This window comes from Chiloscyllium punctatum, chromosome 32 (assembly GCF_047496795.1).
Source record: "Chiloscyllium punctatum isolate Juve2018m chromosome 32, sChiPun1.3, whole genome shotgun sequence".
NCBI lineage: Eukaryota > Metazoa > Chordata > Chondrichthyes > Orectolobiformes > Hemiscylliidae > Chiloscyllium > Chiloscyllium punctatum.
The window spans coordinates 43,516,270-43,533,061 of NC_092770.1; the positions used below are offsets into that span (position 1 = coordinate 43,516,270).

Sequence of the window (16,792 nt, forward strand, 5' to 3'; positions counted from 1 at the left end):
TATCTAACTGCAACTCTACTTACAAGGAACTACGAACCTGCACTCCAAGGTCTTTGTTCAGCAACACTCCAAAATGCAGCACCTCACATTTATCTAAATTAAACTTAATCTGTCATTCCTTGGCCTATTGGCCTATCTGCTCAAGATCCCATTGTAATCTAAGGTAACCTTCTTTGCTGTCCACTACAGCTCCAATTTTGGTGTCATCTGCATACTTACTATATCTCCTACGTTCACATCCAAATCATTTATATAGATGTTGAAAAGTAGTGGACTCAGCACCAATCCTTGTGACATTCCACTGGTCACAGTCTGAAAAGCAAGCCTCCACCTCCACTGTCTTCTACCTTCAAGCCAGTTCTGAATTCAAATTGCTAGTTTGGTAATATGGACATTTTTGATGTTACCATCTATTTCCCCACATTCTGTATCTTCCATGTCCTTCTCCACAGTCAACACTGATGCAAAATACTCGCTTAGTATTTCCCCCATCTCCTGTAACTCCACACATAGGCTGCTTTGCTGATCTTTGAGGGGCCCTATTCTCTCCCTCATTACCCTTTTGTCCTTTAAGGTATTATAAAAACCCTTTGGATTGTCCTTAACTCTATTTACCAAAGCTATCTCATGTCTCCTTTTTGCCCTCCTGATTTGACTATTAAGTATACTTGTACTGCCTTTATTCTCTAATGATTCTCTATATCTCTCTTGTCTGTACCTGACATATGCTGCTTTTTCTTAACCAAAATCTCAATTTCTCTAGTCATCCAGCATTCCCTACACCTACCAGCCATTCCTTCCACCCGAACAGAAATATACTATCTCTGGACTCTCATTATCTCATTGTTGAAGGGTTCCTATTTTCCAGCTGACCCTTTATCTGTGAATATCTGCCTCTAGACTTTGAAAGTTCATGCCTAATACCATCAAAATTAGCCTTCCTCCAATTTAGAACTTCAACTTTTAGATCCAGTCTATCCTTTTCTTAGTTTTAAAATACTGATAGAATTATAGTAGTTGGCTCCAAAGTGCTCCCCCACTGACACCTCAGTCACCTGCCCTGCCTTATTTCTCAACAGTTGGTCAAATTTTGCAACTTCTCTAGTAGGTATATCCACATACCGAATCAGTTTTCTTGTACACAATTAAATTCCTCTCCATGTAAACCCTTAACACTGTGGCAGTCACAGTCTACGTTTGGAAAGTTAAAATAACCTACCCTAACCACCCTATTATTCTGACAGTTAGCTGAGATCTCCTTACAAATTTGATTCTGTTTCCCACTGACTATTAAGGGGTCTATAATGCAATCCCAATAAGGAGATCATCCCATCCTTTATTTCTCAGTTCCACTCAAATAACTTGCCTGGATGCATTCCCAGGAAGATCCTAAGTATCACAGTAATACTATCCCTTATAAAAAAACACCACTCTTTTTCCCCCCACCCCCGCTCCTCTGTTGCCCGCTTTTCTATCTTTCCTCGAGCATTTGTATCGTGGAATATTAAGCTGTGAGTCCTATCCATCCCTAAGCCACATTTCTGTAATTGCTATGATATCCCAGTCCCATGTTCCTAACCATGCCCTGGGCTCATCTGCCTTCCTTGTTCGGCCCCTTGAATTGAAGTAAATGCAATTTAATTATCAGTCCTACCTTGTTCTCTTTGTCCCTGACCGTTTGACTCCTTTTCCCAACTGTACCAGTCTCGGATTGACCTCGTTCCTCTATCTCCCTGGGTCACTCCACCCTACTACATTAAATCCTGAGAAGATTTGTAGCTCAGGTTGAGGTTCTGGACTCAAGTTTACATGCTGAGTTGAAAGGTTAGTTTTCATGAAAATGAACCTTCCAGCTCAGCGAGCAAACTTGCATCCAGTTTAAATCCTCCCGAGCAGCTCTAACAAATTTCCCTGCCAGTATATTAGTCCCTTTCCAATTCAGGTGCAATCCATCCTTGTACAGGTCACGTCTACCCCACAAGCCATTCCAGTGATCCAAAAAAAAATGCAAACCCTCCTCCCAGCTCCTCAGCCATGCATTCATTTGTTTTATCCTCCCATTCCCACCCTCACTAGCTCATACCACCAGGAATAATCCAATATTACTACCCTAGAGGACCTCCTTTTAAAATTCCTACCTAACTTTCTTATATTCTCCCTTCAGAATCTCATCCTTTTCCCTTCCGATGTCATTGTTCACATTGGAACTAATGACCTCCTGTTGGTCCCTCTCCCCGTTTGAGAGCATTCTACACCCTCTGGAGGTATCCTTGATCCTGGTACCAGGGAGGCAACACGCCATTCAGACTTTTCACTGCTGGCTGCAGAAACATCTGTCTGTGTCTCTGACTAAAGAGTCCCCTATCACAATTGATTGCTTGGAACCAGACAAACCCTCCATTATGTTAGAGACTGTCTCAATACCTGAAGCCTGACTGTTCATGTTCTGTTCCATTCATAAATTCAATTCATTCTCAAGAGTCCATCACCCCATACACTTTCCAAAATAAGATACATGTTTGAAATGGAGATAGCCGCAGAAGAGTCCTGCACTACCTGTCTACCTCTCTTACCTTCCCTGGAGTTAACCAATCTACATGGCTGTATCTGCAACTTTTCTCTCTTCCTATAACTACCATCCATCACACCCCCGGCTCTTAAATTCCTTGTTGCCTCTAATTGTTGCTCCAACTGATCCATTTGATCTGATAGGTTGCACAACCCAAAAAAGACATTATCCTCTGTAACATGTAAACTCTCCCTAAACTTCCACATCAGACAAGAGCGTATTCTTCTACTAAAGGCCATCTTTGATCCTTCACAATCTCCAGATCCAGAAAACAGCACCATCTTTTGCTCTTAAAGTATGCCAGGCTAACTTAGTACTTATGGTTTATATTTAAAATTTAATTGAGACATTTCAATACAACACAATCAAAGAATGAATCCACTCACTACTGTAGACTTACAGCTAAGTTATATGTTAAAAACTATGCACTTATCTGTCCCTGTGTTGTAAGCTCTCCCACACCAGGTTCCTCCAAGATCATTTGTGAATTTCACTATTTGTTAAGTTTTTCTTGATGCACTCCAATGTCCAGGGATATATGAATTCAAACAGCAAAGGCTGTAACTGCACAGATTCACTATTGTGTCAGTTAGCAGTGTGGGTTTCTTTCTGTCTTTTTGCCTTTTGTCTGTCCTTCTTCCTTCTAAAGTGCCATTGTTTTGATTTTATTTTCCTCAAGTTCCAAAACAATGCAACAGCATATAAAACAGTAATTGCTGCTCCTGGAATTTCAGGAAATCACCACCAACACCTAAATGCCTCAAAAAAAAAAGCAGCTCTTATATCCAGAATTTCTTCCCATCCTCCATCTTGGATTACCCAGAATGCACTTGAACAAATCATTTTAACAGAGGACTTAATACAAATTGTACTGGTGTGAAAAATGGTGATTAAGGCTAATCCTATCTGTAGTCAAATCATATCTGTAGTCAACATTCTTCTTCCCCACTGCTCCAATCACTGTTTATCAGAACACTAATTCTGGCACTGTACATTGACTTGCTTGACAGTACAGAGGCACAGGGAGACAGTGAGGTCTGCAGATGCTGGAGATCAGAGTCGAGTGTGGTGCTGGAAAAGCACAGCAGGTCAGGCAGCATTCGAGGAGCAGGGAAAAAAAAAAAGATGTTTTGGGCCAGAGCCAATCAAGAATAAGACAGACAAATATTTGGAAAGAAGAAATTGCATAACAGAATTGTTCAAATAATATATTTATTTCAATTTAATTTACAATAAGTTGTTTTTTTCCCAAATGTTAGACGAACATCCCCAGAAATGCCCACCAAGGAAACACTGTGGAACAAAAGGTACAACACTATTGTTTAGCATCCAAGTATTCTTAAAATGAACAAGTATTTACAAGAAAATAATAGTTGCCTAGTGGCTCTGTGGTGAAGTGACTATTTAACATGGAATGTGCATGCAGACTAGAAAAAGATTCAGACTTTGATTCTTAGCCTGGCTATTAGCTCAGTGCTACATTTTGTTTTCTGGTGAACCTGGAAAGAAATAAAAAAAAATAAAAAAATTCAGATTGGCAGTAACTCTGCTCCACACTGGATGCAAATTTTGTGGTGGTGCTGATCAATAGTCTTCAGTCACCATCTTAACTCAAGGCATGAAGAATGGTATTTTGAGGGAGATACTGAAGAACTGCTGACTCCTACTGAACCAATGCACCAAATCAGTTACCACAAACAGGGAGGCAGCAAAACAGAATTTAAAGCAGTAGCTTAAAAGTAGAAATGACTCAACCTCCAAGGAATATATTAACACAGAAGGCTAGTCTCCAAGGTTATATTTTTATATATTAAATGTATTAAGTGATCTGGGTTTACTGCAGGAAATGTTGAGGTAATAAAAATCGACCATGATATTACTGAACCAGAGCAAGGGCCCATAGTCATGTTTTGTACATGAACGACAATCAGATTTCTGGGAAGGCAGGTTGATCAGATTGATGAAAACAATGGAGTAGGAAAAAGTACTAATGACAACAAGAGAGCACAATCGTCATGTGCTCCTGTGTGTAAGTTTCTGTGCTGGTCAATATTACGGGTAAGAGTTCTAGCACAATTTCTCAAATCAGAATGGTGTTTCCCAGTTGCTTCTGGGAATCTCTTACCAAGCTTTTGGTCATCTGCCCTAATACCACCTGATGTGGCTTGGTGTCAAATTTTTCTTATAACATTCCTGTGAAATATCTTGGGCAGTTTTATTGCATTAAAGATACTGTGCAAACAAGATATTTCCCCACCTCTACAAGTGTAGACTGTAGTTCTATGGAACTTACATTTCAACAAAGCTAGTTCAGGTTATTCCTCATCAATTGGAGGTATGCCCAGCTCCTCATCAGTCCATTTGGAGGGATCAGGATAAGGAAAATGACCCTGTTTTAAAAATATGTAGTTAATAAATAGGGCAGGAGCTAATAGCTTAAACATCAATACATCCAGAAATGTAAGGACTAATTTGTTACATGCTTAAATCGGAGAGAAATTACGAAAGATTATTAACAGGAAATCAAAACAAACTACACTGTAGGTACTGAAACAAAATGTATTTTTTTATTACAGTTAAGCCTTTCCAACATTTTTGCTGTATTGTTTTGCAGTGTATTCATTTACATTTTCTCTAGATAACAGACTCAAGTGTTTATTTTTATTTGTGTACACATTTAATTTGTTTAGTTTATATGGATACAGGCAAAGATCTTCCACTCTGGTAAGTTCGAGACCAGGATGTACCCTGAAAGATGCACATTGGGATATCTTGTAAATCCCAACATAATGATTACCTGGTAACTGCGTGCGAAGTTTAAATTTCCAATGGTCAACACCTGGAAGTTTCCAAAAATGTCCTCGATTCTTAAGTTATAGCTGGAGGCCTTGGAGTGTTGACTTATTGACCTTTATAGTTAGTCAGGAAAAGGTAAAGGAATTAAAAAGCCCCATAATCCCTGACTAACTACAAATCTGGACCCCACCCACCAAACTCTAACAAATCTGTCACCCCCTCACCACCCATACACAAACTTTCAATCCTGGACAATACCTTGTACCTTCCTTACTCCTGCCTTTTCAATCAATTGCCTACCATACTACCTCCTCCTTCATCCACTTTCCTGCCATAATACCCTTGCCACCCACGCATTATACTACTGCCTCATCCACCCAGCTGCTATCTTGTTCCTTCAGCAACCCAGTCAATAACTATTCTATCCCCATGCTCATCAATCCACCTGTCACTCTACATTTCCCCTTACCCACCTACCTTACACATTTACCCTCTCAGCAGATGTCTAAGTGGCTTTGGGACCTTTAAACATTTTATTTACTTGTATATGCCAGCTATTGCTACAAAACAGGGTGTGGTTTCTGCAACCAATCCCTCCAATGCTGCCCGTCAGGTTATTGGATTGCATGTGTTGTGATAAACCCTGCATCACAAATCCAGCCAGGAAAATCCCAGGAAGTAAGTGAACAAACCTTTGTCTAACCTGGATTGAAATCCCTATTTCCAATCAGAATTGGAAAATCCAGGTCAATGTATTGACATTATTTCCACAAAAAGTTCATATCGGCTAGTGTGTTCAGTCAGAACTCTTTCAGCAGTCACTTACTTCCTTAATAAGGCATCTTATTCCTGTATTTAAGTGGTTTTGAGCTACTTGAACCCAACTCTGATTCTTTCAGTTTTAGGCTTTAGGAGGTAGGATCAAAATGAAGTTAAGTCGAGCAAAAAGGTAATCAATTTGTGAAATTCTGCACTATAATCTACCAAGAAAATAAACACCACCAGAACTAGGAAAATCTGTTGAAGCTTATTGGACTTCAGTGTCCATTTCCTAACTGACATGGTGTATTGACTTCCTATTGCTTCTATGCATGATGGCCTACACTTGTTCCTAGTACAGCAATGCTTTGACTTTTAAATATAAGTTTTCATCATTGTTTACAAAGTTCTCAATGACTTTACTTCCTCTATTTCTGTAGATCCTCTATCCTCAAATCTATAGAGATCTCTTCACTCTTCCATTCTCGCCTCTTGTTTCTTTCAGACTTTTAACTGTATTTTTGGCAACCATATCCTCTGATCTCTACAATGTCTACCTTGCTGTCTTCAAGATAATCCGTAAAACTATCTCACTGGTCAAAGCTTTGATCATTTGTTCTTACCTCCTCACATGGCTCAGTGTAAAATACTGTTTGATACCATTGATGACAGAAGAAAAATAGCCTAAATGGAGAGAAACTATCTAAACCTTCATTGTTTTAAAGAACTCAGTCAAATCTCTTACATTTCTCTGCTCCAAGTAAACCCCAGTTTTGCTAATTAAACCAAGTAATTAACAGCCTCATTCCTAGAATCACCAAGTTCCTCACATCCTTCCTAAAGGAATTTAATACTGCAACTGGAGCTGAACTCGTGTCTTATGTACATTTAGAACAACTCCCTGTCTATGCCTCTATTTATAAATCCCAAGGCCCAACATGTTTTATTAACTGCTGTACTAATATTGAAGGTTCCAAGACAGATAATGTGCATAAACATCTGTTTTTGAAATTTAAAATCATTTAGCTGTATTGTCACTCTTAATGTATACTGCAAATATTTTGTGGTGCTTTTCCTTACACATTAATTTGACAAACACCACCTCATGTCTTTGATTTTCCTTAAATTGTTAGTAAAATTCTGCATTGCTTAGAAGTATAACCAGGAAACACAATGGAAGTTCTAGAACTAGCAAAGTACTTTCACTTCTTTTTACAGAACCATCTCTTAAAATGGTCATTTGACACGAATCCTAAAAGCAAAGCAAATCATAAATCTTCACTCATTTTTAAACTGTAAAGTGAAAACCATAAGATGCTACAATTCTGGAGATTCGAAGTACTCACAAGGACTGCATCAGGATCATGCCATAGGTGCCAGAAAATCCAGAACCACATGAAACCACTAAGAAACTCAGCCTCCAGTACTTGATTTTTGGTCAATTGTGGATACTGTCGATATTGGGGCTCAATATGTGGCCCACCACCAGCTCTGCGAAAGATTAGTTAAGATATGAATACGTCAGAAAATGTGATCAAATGCATGAGTAGTCATAATTTTAGAAATATTTTAACCTCTTTAGGGAGATGAATAAACCCTGGTAAAATTGCCAAGGATACCTCAAATTTCACTATACCACCGGAGAACCTCAATGTCAACAAATGCAAAATCTCAAAACTAATTAGAATTAGCAAGAATAAGAAGGACCATTGAATGTGCATATATTTCAGATAATAGTTGGAAAGATTTTTAGGCCGATCAATTCTGTCCTTCCTATCAAAAGAAAAATGTATAGCTATTGGACAGAATTTAAAGGGACGAGAGAGAGAGAGAAAGCATTTTCAATACAGGATTTTCACAGGTGTAGAAACTTTAAACTCAGATGTTGCACCTGACCCAGAATCTGACAACAAGGTGGGCACACTTCAATGTTACTGGAAAGAAAGGAAAGAACTCTGCTTTAAGCGGGTGACAGATCTATCAAATAACAACAGGGGTAGTGAAATGAAACTACATAATGTTTCTTTGCAAGTACCTGGATTCGTTCATTCATTTACAAAGTCGGCCTAAGCTACCAGTTCTAAAATTAAGAAAGAAAATGGTCAAAGGTTATAAGGGCCATTGGCTTCCTACTTATTGCCGAGTTACATTCTATTTCCTACAGTAGGAATGATTACACTTCAAAAATGCCTAATTGTGAAGCTCTTCGGGCAATCCTGAGACACTACATAAATGTACATTTCTTTTGCTTGCAATTTTTCAAAAGTTACTTGAAATTTATTAATTACAATATCAATTCACACTTAGGAAAGTGCAATACACCTTAATTTCTTTCAATACAGTACTAGGTATTGAGATATCCCTATACTTCCAATTCTAGTTACACTTCCAATATATACTCCACACCTCAACGTCACTGGTATAAAAAGCCAGAAGGAATTTTCAAAAGTTCCAGCTCAATGGTGAGTTATGACAGGAGCTTACACCCATGTGGCAGCTGCCACAATGTTTGGTCATGCTTCAATCATAGTCTTGACACTCTGTGCATAGAAATTCATGTCTCACAAACTTGATTGAGTTTTTTGAGGAAGTAACAAAGAGGAGTGATGAGGGCAGAGCGGTAGAGGTGATCTATACGGACTTCAGTAAGGCGTTTGACAAGGTTCCTCATGGGAGACTGATTAGCAAGGTTAGATCTCATGGAATACAAGAAGAACTAGCCATTTGGATACAGAACTGGCTCAAAAGGTAGAAGACAGAGGGTGGTGGTGGAGGGTTGTTTTTCAGACTGGAAGCCTGTGACCAGTGGAGTGCCACAAGGATCGGTGCTGGGTCCTCTACTTTTAGTAATTTTTATAAATGATTTGGATGTGAGCATAACAGGTACAGTTAGTAGGTTTGCAGATGACACCAAAATTGCAGGTGTAGTGGACAGCGAAGAGGGTAACCTCAGACTACAACAGGATCTTGATCAGTCGGGCCAATGGGCTGAGAAATGGCAGATGGAGTTTAATTTAGATAAATGTGAGGTGCTGTATTTTGAGAAAGCAAATCTTAGCAAGACTTATACACTTGATGGTAAGGTCCCAGGGAGCGTTGCTGAACAAAGAGACCTTGAAGTGCAGGTTCATAGCTCCTTGAAAGTGGTGTCACAAATAGATAGGATAGTGAAGGCGGCATTTGGTATGCTTTCCTTTATTGGTCAGAGTATTGAGTACAGGAGTTGGGAGGTCATGTTGAGGCTGTACAGGACATTGGAATATTGCGTGCAATTCGGTCTCCTTCCTATTTGAAAGATGTTGTGAAACTTGAAAGGGTTCAGAAATGATTTACAAGGATGTTGCCAGGGTGGAGGATTTGAGTTTTAGGGAGAGGCTGAACAGGCTGGGGCTGTTTTCCCTGGAGCATTGGAGGCTGAGGGGTATCCTTATAGAGGTTTACAAAACGATGAGGGACATGGATAGGGTAAATAGGCAAAGTCTTTTCTCTGGGGTCAGGGATTCCAGAACTAGAAGGCACAGGTTTAGGGTGAGAGGGGAAAGATATAAAAGAGACCTAACTTATTCACACAGAGGGTGGTATTGAATGGGCTGCCAGGGGAAGTGGTGGAGGCTGGTACAATTGCAACATTTAAGAGGCATTTGGATGGGTATATGAATAGGAAGGGTTGGGATGGATATGGGCCAGGTGCTGGCAGATGGGACTAGATTGGGTTGGGATATCTGGTCGGCATGGACGGATTGCACCGAAGGGTCTGTTTCCATGCTGTACATCTCTATGACTCTATGACACTTCGAGCTGTTCAAGCTGCACTCGGCCACAATCAGCTCTTTGCATTGGAAGAGCAACAAGTTTCAGGCAGACCAAAAAGTACCTAGAGTTGATTACTCTCCAGTTGATGTTTGTTTCATTGTGCAACAAACCATATAACAGAGTATCTGTTATAATGTTTAGACTTACTCAGAATGAACCTCAACAGATAGGTCTGCATATCTTCCTACAGCACTTTGCAAAGGCACATTTACAAGAATGTGTCTTCCCTACTGCAACCACCAAGATGATCGTATATTGTGTCACAGAGTCACATAACAGACCTTCCAGTCCAAACAGACTGAAGCAGACCCTTTAGTCCAAACCGAACATAATCCCAAGCTAAACTAGTCCCACCTGTTGGCTCCTGACCCACATCCCTCCAAACTTTCCTATTCACGTACTTATCCAAATGCATTTTAAACAATTGTAATTGTACCCACATCCACCACTTCCGCAGGACATTCGTTCAACATACAAACCACCTTCTGCGTAAAACATTTGCCCCTTGTCTTTTTTTAAAATCTCTTTTTGCCTTAAAAATTTGCCCCCTAGCCCTGAAACCTCCAGGTGCTCTGGTTTCTTCCCACAGTCCAAAGTGTGCAGGTTAGGAGAATTGGCTATGCTAAATAGTGTTAGGTGACAGGGTAAATGTAGGGGGAATGGGTCTGGGTGGGTTGTGCTTCGGCAGGTCGGTGTAGACTTGTTGGGCCGAAGGGCCCGTTTCCACACTGTAAGTAATCAATCTAAAACCATCACTGTCTACTATACCACCAATTTTGGCGCTATCCACAAACCTAACCATGCTTTCTCCATGCTCATCCAGATTATTTATGTAAATGACAAACAAAAAAAGGAACCAGAGCGAATCCCTATGGAACACTGCTGGCAACAGGCCTTCTCCAATCAAAAAAAATCAACCTTCCACCACCAACCAATCTGTCTCCTGTCGTTATGTATCCAATTGTTGCTGAGACTCAAACTGTGCAAGAAGCTGACCTTCTGAGCATTAACCAAGGTACATCTTGGAACTTGCCTGAATCTTTTGACAAGCCACTCTTCTAAACGGCTTTGATAGTCTCCCCATTCCTGAAGAAGGGCTTATGCCTGAATCGTCGATTCTCCTGCTCCTTGGATGCTGCCTGATCTGCTGCGCTTTTCCAGCAACACATTTTTAAGCTCTGATCTCCAGCATCTGCAGTCCTCACTTCCTCCTAGTCTCCCCAGGTAACCATTCAACAGAATCTCTGCTATCATTTCTTTATGCAAAGTCACAAGACTACTGCAGCCTACTGAAGTTGGGTCAGAAAGGTGTCTCCATGAGGGCAGGTCTACAGCACGGTCCAACGGGGGACAACGTCCTTCACAATACACAGGCAACTTCAGCAGATAGTGACCCTTCGCGATGGCATTCTCAGAACCTGTATTACAGTTTGAAACAGCATCAGCATCTAATTAATGAAACGGCTACTCACCTCCTGACCGAGGGCTTGCCAGGACTCCGGCCCTGCAGAAACCGGGAACCACTCCTCAGCGCCGTCCCGATTGTCCTTACCCAGAACATGGCGCCTGTTGTCTCCAGGTACAACCGCTTCCACCCTCCAACAAGCTCTACTCTCATTGGACAGCAGCTTCAAGAACAGCTTGCGGTGGGCGGGGCTTTTTCCCCAGGTGGGTAGGACCAGACCAAACACGTCTGGTGAGAGCCTCGTGGTCAGAGAGAGTGGCAGTGGATGGGCGTGACCTGGGTGGGAAGACTGAAAACGAATAGGGCGGGGCCATGCCTTACAGGGGCGGAGCTATGCCTTACAGGGGCGGAGCTGGCAGTGCAGGGGCAGATTCTGTTTGTTGGGTGCGACCGCATTGGGTGGAGCCACGCCTCATAGGGCGGGCTCGGTGGTTGATGGATGCGACCTTATGGGGTGGAGCCATGCCTAAGAGGGGCGGGTTCGATAGCTGATGTGTATGACCTCATGGGGTGTGGTTTAAATGACCGTTTGAGCTTCTCTTACAGAAAGTACTGGAAAGGCGCGAAGGTCAGATAGATCCAGTTTTTACTGTGAGCACCGACTGATTAAGAGAATGCGTTAGTCATTGAGCTTCATAGGTTCTTTCCGCACTGAAGAGACTCTGTTAGGCCCTTCCACCGACACACTCATTCGTTTGGCCGAACTGGTCCTCACCCTTAACAATTCCTCCTTTGAATCCTCCCACTTCCTCCAGACCAAAGGGGTAGCCATGGGCACACGTATGGGCCCCAGCTATGCCTGTCTCTTTGTTGGCTACATAGAACAGTTGATCTTCCGTAATTACACCGGCACCACTCCCCACCTCTTCCTCCACTACATTGATGACTGCACTGGCGCCACCTCGTGCTCCCGCGAGGAGGTTGAGCAATTCATCACCTTCACCAACACATTCCACCCTGACCTTAAATTTACCTGGACCATCTCTGACACCTCGCTCCCCTTCCTGGACCTCTCCATCTCCATTAATGACGACCGACTTGACACTGACATTTTTCACAAACCCACCGACTCCCATAGCTACCTGGATTACACCTCTTCCCACCCTACCTCCTGCAAAAATGCCATCCCGTATTCCCAATTACTCCCCCCTCCGCCGTATCTGCTCCCAGGAGGACCAGTTCCACCATAGGACACACCAGATGGCCTCCTTCTTTAGAGACCGCAATTTCCCTTCCCACTGGTTAAAGATGCCCTCCAACGTATCTCGTCCACATCCCGCACCTCCACCCTCATACCCTACCCCCCAACCGTAACAAGGACAGAATGCCCCTGGTGCTTACCAACCACCCTACCTACTTTCACAAGCCAAATCATCTACCGACATTTCCGCCACCTCCAAACGGACCCCACCACCAGGGATATATTTCCCTCCCCACCCCTTTCCACCTTCCCTCCGTGACTACCTAGTCAGGTCCACGCCCCCCTACCATCTTGGCACCTTCCCCTGCCACCGCAGGAATTGCAAAACCTGTGCCCACACCTCCTCCCTCACCTCTATCCAAGGCCCTAAAGGAGCCTTCCATATCCGTCAACGTTTTACCTGCACATCCACCAATATCATTTATTGTATCCTTTGCTCCCGATGCGGTCTCCTCTACATTGGGGAGACTGGGTGCCTCCTAGCAGAGCGCTTTAGGGAACATCTCCGGGACACCCACGCCAATCAACCACACCGCCCTGTGGCCCAACATTTCAACTCCCCCTCCCCCTCCCCTCCGAGGACATGGAGGTCCTGAGCCTCCTTCACCACCAGACGTCTGGAGGAAGAACATCTCATCTTCCACCTTGGAACACTTCAACCCCAGGGCATCAATGTGGACTTCAACAATTTCCTCATTTCCCCTTCCCCCACCTCACCCCAGTTCCAAACTTCCAGCTCAGCACTGTCCCCATGACTTGTCCTACCTGCCTATCTAATTTTCCACCTATCCACTCCACCCTCTCCCCCCTAACCTATCACCTTCATCCCCTCCCCCACTCACCTATTGTACTCTATACTACTTTCTCCCCACCCTCCTCTCACTCCACCCTCCTCTCACTCCACCCTCCTCTCACTCCACCCTTCAGGCTCTCTGCCCGTATTCCTGATGAAGGGCTTTTGCCGGAAACATCGATTTTACTGCTCCTCGGATGCTGCCTGAACTGCTGTGCTTTTCCAGCGCCACTCTAATCTAGGCTCTGATTTCCAGCATCTGCAGTCATTGTTTTTACCACCGAGTCAGCGCCAACCCTTCGAGATTAACTCCACTTTATCTTACAGATGATGCCGGACTTGCTCAACTTTTCTCTTGTTTCACCTGCTGTATCCCAGGCCTAGTGGGGCGGGGTCACGATTAGTGTGATGCTGGAAAAGCACAACAGGTCAGGCAGGAACAGGAATCGACATTTCAGGCAAAAGCCCTTCATCAGGAATGAGGCTGGGAGCCTCCAGGGTGGAGAGATAAATGAGAGGGGGGTGGGGCTGGGGGAAAGGTAGCTAAGAGTGCGATAGGTGGATGGAGGTGGGGATGAATGTGATTGGTCAGAGGGGAGGGTGAAGTGGATCGGTGGAAAGGAAGATTGACAGGTGGGACAGGTCATGAGGGCTGTGCTGAGCTGGAAGTGGGGTAAGATGGGGGGAGGGGAAATGAGGAAACTGGTGAAGCCTACATTGATGTCCTGGGGTTGAAGTGTTCCGAGGCGGAAGATGAGGCGTACTTCCTCCAGGCGTTGGGTGGTGAGGGAGCGGCAGTGGAGGAAGCCCAGGATGTCCTTGGCAGAGTGGGAGGGGGAGTTGAAATGTTCGGCCATGGGGCGGTGGGGTTGATTGGTGCGCGTGTCCCGGAGGTGTATATGGAGGTACACATCGCATCATCCGCCGACATTTCTGCCACCTGCATCCGGACCCCACCACCAGGGATATATTTCCCTCCCCACCCCTATCTGCTTTCCTTAAAGACTGTTGTCTCAACGAGTACCTGTTCAGGTCCACCATCCCCAACAGCCCACCCTCCCCTCCCGGGACCTTCCCCTGCTACCACAGGAATTGCAAACCCTGTGCCCACATCTTCCCACCCCTCCTCACCTCTGACCAAGGCCCCAAAGGAGACTTCTACATCCAACAAAGCTTCAACTGCACTTCCACACATGTCACTTACTGTATCTGTTGCTCCCAATGTGGTCTCCTCTACATTGGGGAGACGAGCTGCCTACTCACAGAGCACTTCAGAGAACACCTCCAGGACACCCGCACCAATCAATCCCACCGCCCCATGGCCGAACATTTCATCTTCCCCTCCCACTCCACCGAGGGCATGCAGGTCCTGGGCTACCTCCATTGCCACTCCCTTACCAGCCGATGCCTGGTGGAAGAACTCCTTTCACCTCGTGACCCTTCAACCCCATGGCCTCAATGTGGACTTCACCAGTTTTCTCATTCCCCCCCCCCCCCCCCCCCCATCCCAGTTCCAACCTTCCAGCTCAGAATTGTCCTCATGACCTGTCCCACCTGTCAATCTTCCTTCCCACCTCTCCACTCCATCCTCCTCTCTGACCTATCACCTTTACCCCACTTCCATCCACCTATTGCACTTTCAGCTACCTTCTCCCCAGCCCCACCGCCCCATCCTATTTATGTCTTCACCCCTAAGGCTCCCAGCCTCATTCCTGATGAAGAGCTTTTGTCCGAAATGCCGATTTTCCTGCTCCTTGGATGCTGCCTGACCTGCTGTGCTTTTCCAGCACCACTCTAATCTTTACTCTAGTCTGCAGTACCCACTTTCGCCTGCAAGGAGAGGGTGATTTCCTGGGACTTGGTCTGAGTCTGAGTTTGCATCAACAGCTTTTCGATCCAGTGCAAGGTGATGCTGACCTTGGCTGCAATGACCTGCTGCTCGTGGTTCAGCAACATGAATGTTAGCTGCACTCTAAATTTCAATGCATTGAAATTTATTCTCCTTTATAGTGCTTTTTTATGTGGATCACTTGCTGGGTCACTTCAGTTGCTGTTTTTAGTTTATGAACTATTCACTCTATTTCGAACTCCATTCCCTCCTTTTGTTTTGCTTGCTGCCTATGAAATAACCTGTTCCCTTTTGAGGAATAAAACTACAGTAAATGTGATGGATTTCAGTGAGAATGACTCCTAGACTGCTTTGTACTGGGGCTAGGGTGATTCCTAATACAAAAGAAGACGGTTTTGGCTGATGGAAGTCAACCATTACAATCCCCAAACTCATTTCTGCAGGTGATTCCCAGAGTAGTGCACACTATCTTCACTGCTTCATCAATGGCCTTCCCTCCATCAGGAGGTCAAAATTAGAGATGTTAGCTGATGATCACACAACGTTCACTATTTAGAACTCTCCAGAAGCTGAAGCATATGCAGCAAGACCCGAGCAATCCCAAACCAGAAAATATAAAACCTGCTGGCACATCCCCCACCCTTCCCCAACCTCCTCACCTCCATCCAGGGCCCCAAACAGTCTTTCCAGGTGAGACAGTGGTTCACCTGCCTCTCCTCCAACCTTGTTTCCTATATCCAGTGCTCCTGATGTGATCTTCTCTACACTGGGGAGACCAAATGTAAACTAAGTGAATGTTTCGCCGAGCATCTCAGCTGGGCCTGGAGGGGCTGACATGACCTACCATTCACTATCCGTTTTAATTCCACTTCCCACTCCCTTTCCGACATGACCATCCTTGGCCTCCTCCATTACTACAACGAATCAGACCACAGATTAGAAGAACAACACCTCATCTTCTGCTGGACAGCGTACAGCCCAGAGGACTCAACATTAAGTTCTCTAATTTTAAATAACCTCCCTTCCCATCACCCGACTCTCTTCCCAGCCCCTCCCCTCCCTTCCATTCCTCTCTTTGACCCATCCTTCTAGCCACCAACCAGATTCATTCCTCCCATCGACCAACCAGGTCATACCCTGTAGCAATGTTCACCTATCCCCACCTCACCACCCTGCCACCCCTCCCTTTTATCTTACACCACACCCAGACCTGAAGAAGGGTTACATCCAAAATGTTGACTTCTCCACCTTGGATTCCAGCATCTGCAGTTTTTTGTCTCTAATTAAGTTATTACATTAAATGGCAGAGCAGGCTTGAAGGGTTGAATGGCCTACAACTGTTCCTACCTTTTTTATACATTTGTATCTCTGAACAGGTTGATTAATAAATATTTTTATATTTAGAATCTTGTGTCTTTGTACGGAGTTGTATCTTAGTAGCATACAGTGAAACAAAAGCTTGGTATTACCTGGATTAAACCACTAGATGCATTAACATTTCAGTTGATTCATTCTGTTACTAAAGCTTGTTTGCTTTAAAAATCACT

General features: G+C 43.9%; 1 protein-coding gene across 2 annotated transcripts; it reads right to left on the minus strand.

Annotated features, from left to right (window-relative positions):
* Window positions 1-3,764: 3,764 nt before the first annotated feature.
* Window positions 3,765-11,589, minus strand: ndufb2 (NADH:ubiquinone oxidoreductase subunit B2). Of its 2 annotated transcripts, none has more exons than XM_072552207.1 (4): window positions 11,410-11,589; window positions 7,471-7,615; window positions 4,863-4,959; window positions 3,765-4,068 (listed from the first exon to the last, which is right to left on the minus strand). In XM_072552207.1, the coding sequence occupies exons 1-3, from the start codon at window positions 11,553-11,555 to the stop codon at window positions 4,885-4,887; spliced, it is 366 nt and encodes a 121-aa protein (XP_072408308.1). In that variant the 5' UTR covers window positions 11,556-11,589; the 3' UTR covers window positions 3,765-4,068; window positions 4,863-4,884. The 2 variants fall into 2 exon arrangements, with proteins under 2 accessions (XP_072408308.1, XP_072408307.1); XM_072552206.1 differs by having other exon boundaries at window positions 3,765-3,862; window positions 11,410-11,586.
* Between the last annotated feature and the right edge of the window lie 5,203 nt (window positions 11,590-16,792).